Consider the following 7,652-nt stretch of genomic DNA (forward strand, 5'->3'; position numbering starts at 1 on the left):
ATTTAATTATATATTATTATTATTTAAAAAAAAAACGGGTCTGGTTGTTTCAAGTTCTGCCATCACCAATGATCCAGCTGTGACCAGGACCAATCACCTCACGTAACCCATTCCCCACACTCCTCCATGTTGAAGACCAGTTACTCTTGACTCTAGTCCACATTATGTTATGAATATGACCAACCTTATACTTGATCCTAACCACTCTTGCCCAGAGTTTATCCGTGTCATTTATTAATCACCACCCCACCTTTGCTATAAGCGCCTTATTCATATCCTTAGCAGCTTGAATTCCCAACCCTCCTTCACCTTTTGGCTTACAGACCTTTTCCCAGGCCACTAAATGTTGTTTCCGTTTCTCTGGTGTGCTACCCAACAGAAATGATCGAGAAACCTTATCCAAAGCAGTTAGTGTACATTGTGGCAGGATTATGGTAGACATGGAGTGCACTGGTATATACGATAACACCTCTTTTGTCAAAGTCAGTCGACCCGCGAAGCTAAGAAATTGACTTTTCCACCAGATAATCGAGAGGAAACTCTCCCCAAAATGCTTCCAAAAGTCTCTTTATTCATATGCTTGTGAAGAATAGGCATCCCTAGATACTTCCCCAAATCTCTAGTGGACTTTATCCCACTCTCATCACTTATCAACTTCTCCAAGTCGCTAGAGATATTGCTGGAGAAAAAAAATTTCGACTTATCAAGACTGACTTTTTGCCCAGACGCTATACAAAACTGCTCTAGCACACCCCGAATCACTCTTATTTGTGCCATTGATGCTTCCGCAAACAGGATAAGGTCATCAGCGAAGCAAATGTGAGACAACTGCGGTCCTCCTCGAGACGGACTTATTGGTTTCCACTTCTTATCCACCACAGATAGATCGATCATGTGACACAACCTCTCTATGCACAAGGAAATAAATATGGGGATAAGGGATCCCTTTGTCGTAGTCCTCGTTGTGGTTTAAACGAGTCTGTCTTCTCCCCCTTCCATAACAAGCTCATAGATGGCCCCGAGACACACTGTAATATCCAATGTACCCAGATGTCTGAAAAGCCAGCTGCTAAAAGGGTGTCCTCCAAAAAATCCCATATGATCCTCTCGTAAGCCTTTTTGAGATCAAGCTTCAACAACATCCATTATTTTGGAAAAGAAATATGGAAATAGATTAGAAGGAATACGTAAATTTTTGTTGCAAAGTTATTCACTTCTCTCTCTAAAGATTTTTCTCTCCCTTCTCTTTACAAACCAAACCTAGATCTGAGCCTTTTGCCTCTCCGGTTTGTTCTTCCTGCGCTGAAGAGGGCTCTCTTTTCTTCTTTTCTGGTTACTCTGTTCCTTCCGGCGTCGGCTTTGAATCAGTTTAGCCGTCCTTCGACTTCAGTTGGGTTTCTATAGATGATTGTTTCCGGTGAGCTTCTCGACGTCTGAAGCGGAGTCTCGTGTAGTGGTGGTCGATGGTGAAGAATCGATGGAGAGGCTTGAGGACGGCGTCAACTTCGGGGCTAAATCTGGCAAATCTGGGTTTCGCGACTGCGTGTGTCGTTTTGTTTCACTGGTGGGTTCGTTGGCTTGGTGGGAAGTGAGAGGCGGGAGATTTATTCTTATGGATCTACGGTGCTGGTTTAATGCACTTGCATTGGACTTGTTTTCTCTCACTCCAGCCGAGGTGGTGGCTTGCGGGTGGATTGTTGTTGTTTGTCATGTAAGGTTTGGCTGCGCTTCATTGAAGGACTCGGTTTCAAGATGCAACAGGAGAGAGGTAATACGATAGTGAACAGATCCCATACCATCTGCGTAGAAGTCCATGGACACAACAATCTCTTCAGAGTCATTTTTGAGGCCATGCGGTTGCGGAATAGTGATAGGACAAAGAGAAAGAGAAAGAGATCGTTTAAGTCCCGTAGTGAGATATAACTTCTTTCCCACCATCCCCAGACATGAGCGACCATGGTGAAGTATGTTGTGAGTTTTGGTGAAGAGACCGGAATAGTTCACGGAAATATGGAGACTCGACTATAGATTTCCACTGCTTGCAAACCAGTTGAGACGTTGTGATACTCTTTAGTGGTAATCGTGCTAATATAATTGCTAATAGATCATCTGTAAAGGAATTCATCTTCCTATTCCTCTGTTTCACTCCGATTAGGGTTTACTCTTTTATATACAAAAACTCTAATCGTATTCTCTCGGAGCTACGATTTGAATCTTTTTTGGGCCAAGGCGAATCTTAGTTGTTGGAGTCGTTAAATATATAGGTGAATACATTACTCCATACAGGTGTAGACATCATTCATATAGGTGAGGACATTTACTGACGGACTATTGATTTTGGAGATGTATAGACTTTTGTTGAGACTTTTAGTTGTAACTAACCAAACACACGGGTTCCTCGTGCATGTTTTCTCCTATAAATTCTTGTAGATCACTTAACCTTAAAAATCATTCAAACTTCAAACCTACAATATATTGGTCAAAGAAGGTTGAGATCGATATCCTCCACTATTCTGATCCAATTTTTGTCTTTCTTCAAGCTCATTTTCTCTTTTTACAACCTTTTTTTTTATGTTTCATAAGTTTGCTCATATTTATTTTTTTATATATTTTTCAAATTTATAATAAAATAAATCGGGTATACATATAACTATATAAATATATATTTGTAATTTTTCTGTGTGTTGTTCGTATTTTCTATTTATTATAACTTATAATATTACTTTTTCTTCATCAGTTTTTTACAACGTAACTGTATCTTTTTCTGTGCTTAATATTATATTACAAAACTGTAACTAATTAGTTAATTTGTATAAAATAAAATAATCAAAATATGAAAGTTTCGAAAAGTCTTTGTTGGGAAGCACATGCTAAACGCTCTACCTTTTCTTGATTTTTTTTCTTTCCCTTTTCAGTAATATCATCGATGGCATTATACGAAGATTTGATGTCGAAATGCGCAGAACACCTGAGTGCTTACAAATCCGCTTGTGAAGAACACACACACCTCAAATCCTATGATGCATCGCTTCAGCAGAAAACCATGAAAACGATAGAATCAATCCCCGTTAGGGCCAAGCCTCAATCCAAGTCTGATTCGGTGTCCCCATACGAAGTACACAAGGAGGTCTCCCAGCACATGTTTGAAGTTACCGAAGGTGTGGCAAAGTTCATTACTGAAAGCGACCATGATGTGTGGGAGAACAAAGCTCTAAGGGATTTGGTCGAGGCTTATTTCGAAATCACCAAGGAGACTTTAAAGATTTTCAATACTATACAGAATTGCGTCGACGACGCAGAAATGGGCCAACTTCTCATTCGACAGGCCGTGGCAGATTTTGAGAAAGAGTCGGCAGAGAAGGATGCTGGTGGGAAAAAGAAGAAGTATGAGAAAACCTTGAAGGATCTGAAGAAGTTTAAAGCCATGGGAGATCCCTTTGATGGCCAAGTGCTCACGATTCAGTTCAAGTTGATCAAAGAGCAGCAAGAATCCCTTATGAAGGAAGTAGGTGCGGCTAAACAAAAGATTCTTGACGAAATTTCTAACGTGGAGCAAGAGATTGTAATTTCGAATGTTGTATTCGGTGCTACTGTTGCCATTGCTGCCGTCATATCGATAGTTTTAATTTCAACATGCGTTGGTGCGGTTGCGGGCTTCGGGGCTCTATGTCCATCACTGCTTGCGGCGGGATGGGCTGGCGTCTACACTATCTTAGAGAAAAAGAAGGCTGATCTGAAGAAAGAGTTGGACGGTCTGAATGAACTGGTTGATATTGAAGAATCGGTGGAGAAGGGTATAAAAACCAACGAAGAAGCGACAGCGACCGTATCAACTCTAGTCAGCGGGCTAGAAGACCGTATCCACACTATGTTGGCACTTGCAGATAATGCTATTGAGAATGAAGACGATGAGGAGGACACGAAACTTGTCCTAAAAGTAATCAAGGGGAAAATAGATAAGTTAACAGAGAAAATCAAGGAAGTTGGTGAAAGTGTGCAAGAACATAGCAAACTCATCGCAGAGGCGAGACTTCATGTTCTCCAAAAGATCAACCGTTCTTGAAAACATTGATCCGTCTGAACTTTAAACCATGTTTGTTGTCTAAAACCCCTATGTTATATGCTTATATAAAACTGTAAAAGGGTTATTAGAGTTTGCAGCCCATTGTACCTTTTTTTATTTTACTTCGTGACGTTGATCATCCTATACGGTTGGTTATTTTACTACGTATTTTTATACTTCGTGAAATAAAGTTTGTTGTTGTGTCATTTTCACATTCATTTTTTTCACAAATTAAATGACCGAAAACATTTTGCTTTCCGGATAAAACAAATTTTTACTAATTAATATCATCATATCAACCTATAATATATGAGATCACTTCAACACGATATGACACATTCAAATATTTTGTCCCACTAGAATTGATTTATCATTTAACATTGGTCTAAAGTAGATGTTAAATAAAAATCAAGTTCTCAACCATCCTCGACCGACTTTACTTGGAAACACATTTAGGAACATACGTCTCACTATAAATAAAAAAGCCTACCAAAGGAAACATATACCCAACCTCAGTTCTAAGATGACTTTTCACAAGTTTGTAGAGTAATAAGAATTTTCACTATAATATACTAGCAAAAACTAGATTATGTTCTACAATTTCACAAAAGGGTATCATTATACATGAACAAGTGATATTAAAGTGTATATGTATATATCTTCTATGATCATCAAGCAATCAAAACTATAAAACGCTGAGAAAGTGCGGTCAACAAAAAAAAAAACCCTGAAAACGCAAACAAAAAAGCTATGCATCATCCTAAAGGCTACAACTTCTTCATCGATATTGCATAAGGAACTAAAACAGTAATTAGCAAAAACAAAGAATAAATAAAGCCTTACAAAATATTAATTCATCAATCGTGACATGTCAATTTTAACGATCAAAAATCATAGTTTTTAAGTTTGGTAAAACGATGCATAAAATAATTGTAATCTTATTATATTAAAAAAACCTTTTTAACCCTAAAAGGAAAATGATTGTAAATATAGCGCTATATATATATAACCAAATAGATGATGATATATTTTTTACCTGAAAAAATAATTTCGACTAACTTTGAAATAATCATCCACGTATATCTTGAATAATTATCGATTAACACAAAGATGTACTTGTTTCTAGCTATTGTATTCGAAGATACAGCGTGTATAAGCTCTAGGGATTTTGTCGCTCGATAAGCAGTGGCTTGTGGAAATATTAGCCGTGTTTGCTTGCCAAGTAAGCAAGAGCCATAAATATCTTTCTCCAATTTCATCCGTGGAGCCCCTATGACAAGTTCTCCTTGTATCATAGCTTTCATTGTTCCAAAGTTCAGATTACCTAAACGAGCATACCATCTGCTTGTGTCACTTGTTGTTGTAGAAAACAAACACAACGCATCTTTAATTCCCATATTCACTTTGTATAACCGATTCTTCGACCTGATTGTCCTAACCAGTAACTTACCATCACAATCTCGCATTATCAGATTATCTCCTTTCATTCGGACATCGCAGCCTGATTCTGTAGCTTGTCCTAAGCTAATGATGTTACTTTTGATATGTATTCGAGAGTCATCACCAAAACGGACTTTTACAGCAATAGGGTCGTCAAGCTGCGCATTATACCTGCGGTCTACATTCATAGGGTTGTTGGATCCATTGTCAAGGTACCAAACATCCTCTTCAGTGTTTGTCTCATATTGACTTGGCACAACCTTTTCTTCGCTTAGGTTTACGATCTCATGTATATGTAACATCTGCAAACCAGAAATTCAATTTCTGGTAGGGGTGTTGATCGACACTCCTAGTGGTATCGGTCGACACCATTCGTGGTTAGTCAAATCGGTTCGATTTTAATTTTTCGGTTTGCGTGGCGGCTTTGGGGAAGCCTTAAATTCGATTTTATAAGGGAAAACGCGACGACTTCCACTTCCTTTAGCCGTTTCTTCACATCTAAGAGAGAAAGAAGAGAGAACATAGTCTCTGTGAGAATTCTTGAGGTTTTGGTGGATTCTCTGTCTCTGTAAGGTGAGTTTCTTCTCGAGGGTGTGGATCCAAGGCTAGGAACGTGGTGGGAAGTTTGTGGTGATGTGGTTTCGTCGTTGTTTGTGAGATCTCGTTGTTTTGCGTAAGATGAGTGCATGACCATGGCTTATCTAAGCTAAGATCTCTGTTTTTGTGATTTTGTGTGTTGTGTGGTTTTTTCTTTTGGTTGGTTGTGAGTTTTTTCGTAGCTCCTGAGGCTTGGATTCGTTCTTGGGATCATGTGGGACGAAAAGGAGAAGCTTGGAGGCGAGATTCGGAGGTTCTGTTTGAAGGAAATCACTGCTCGGCATCGGTGTCGGTCGATACCAATGTGAGGACGACTCGGGAACTTAGCGAGCATCGGCGACACCCATGTGGAGGTGTCGGTCGACACCGTTAGGTTTTTGGGAGTGTCGAGCAGGTGTCGGTCGACACCAGATGATCAGTGTCGGTCGAGACCTTCGGGTGTCTGATAAGTAGGTTTTCACCCAGGGTATCAATTACCTATGCAGTTGTAGTACAAAGGGTTATCAATCCAAATGGTTGTTTATGCTAGCAGGTAGGATGCAATCAGAACAATACAAGTCAAGCCAAGCAATAATGGGGTTTGTCTAACGATCCTAAATTAATGAAAGAAAAGAATTTAAAGAAGGAACCACACGACCTAAGCACTCGATGCAAGCATTCGAGTACAAGATCGGGTGAGTTGATCGAGTAAACAGAGAAACTATGAACAACTCGAGGTGTTACTCGAAGCAGGTGATCGTGTACCTGATTGGGTAATGGATCGAGTGATGAATAAAACTGCAACCAATTAAAATACGAAAGGTTCTAAGGATGGGGTAATCGAATCCTAAGTGTTCCTGACCAATAAAGATATCTTACATGCCTCAAGCAAATATTCCCTAGACAATGAATCTCTAAAACCTTGTTAAAACACTCTCGTGATAGAAACAATCAACCGTGATCACTCCCCTACCCAACTCTCGTTGGAGAAACATGACCAAGCATGCAATAAGAACCGATTCATTATTGTTAATAAACCCCTTACTCATCTAATCTCTTAGGCTAAGTGAGTAAATCTCTAGCATTGGTTGATTCAAGCATTTCATCTACACCTCTCGGTGGTAAAACACCTTAGATCTAATCTCACCCTCTCGGTTTGTTGACAACATTCAGAACACTAACCTAGAAGGGAATCTATAAAACATATACAATCAAACTAAGACATTCTAACCGATCAATAACACAAAATCATCTATCCCATCCCTAGAAACTTTACTACACTACTCGAAAATCATTGCAAGAAACATAAAAGCATATATGAACGAAAATTGCATTGTATTATAAGATAGAGTAGAGAATAAAGACTACAAAGTAGAAATCTAAAGAAATGACAAAAGAATATAAAATAAATCCTAACAAAAAGCAAAAAGAGTTTTGATTCGCTCAGTTCTCTCACAGAAGCTCTCGCTTTCTGGTTTGAGGGTCTGCGGTGTGCTATTTGCGAGGAAGAGGAGGAGGGGTTTATATATGGAAACCCCTTCTACCTAGCTTCCCAGTCCTGCTCGAGGGTCTA

The 7,652-nt window shown here is 39.2% G+C and overlaps 1 protein-coding gene across 1 annotated transcript; it reads left to right on the forward strand.

The window, feature by feature from the left end:
• On the forward strand, nt 2,401-4,269 carry LOC104780065 (UPF0496 protein At3g28270-like). The gene is made up of 2 exons (XM_010504522.1): nt 2,401-2,488; nt 2,916-4,269. The coding sequence occupies exon 2, from the start codon at nt 2,927-2,929 to the stop codon at nt 4,061-4,063; it is 1,137 nt and encodes a 378-aa protein (XP_010502824.1). The 5' UTR covers nt 2,401-2,488; nt 2,916-2,926; the 3' UTR covers nt 4,064-4,269.

The sequence above is a fragment of the Camelina sativa genome, chromosome 4 (assembly GCF_000633955.1).
Source record: "Camelina sativa cultivar DH55 chromosome 4, Cs, whole genome shotgun sequence".
NCBI lineage: Eukaryota > Viridiplantae > Streptophyta > Magnoliopsida > Brassicales > Brassicaceae > Camelina > Camelina sativa.

Excerpts from the sequence above, each read along its gene's own strand:
- LOC104780065 (XM_010504522.1), top strand. The coding sequence starts at position 2,927 with ATGGCATTATACGAAGATTTGATGTCGAAATGCGCAGAACACCTGAGT.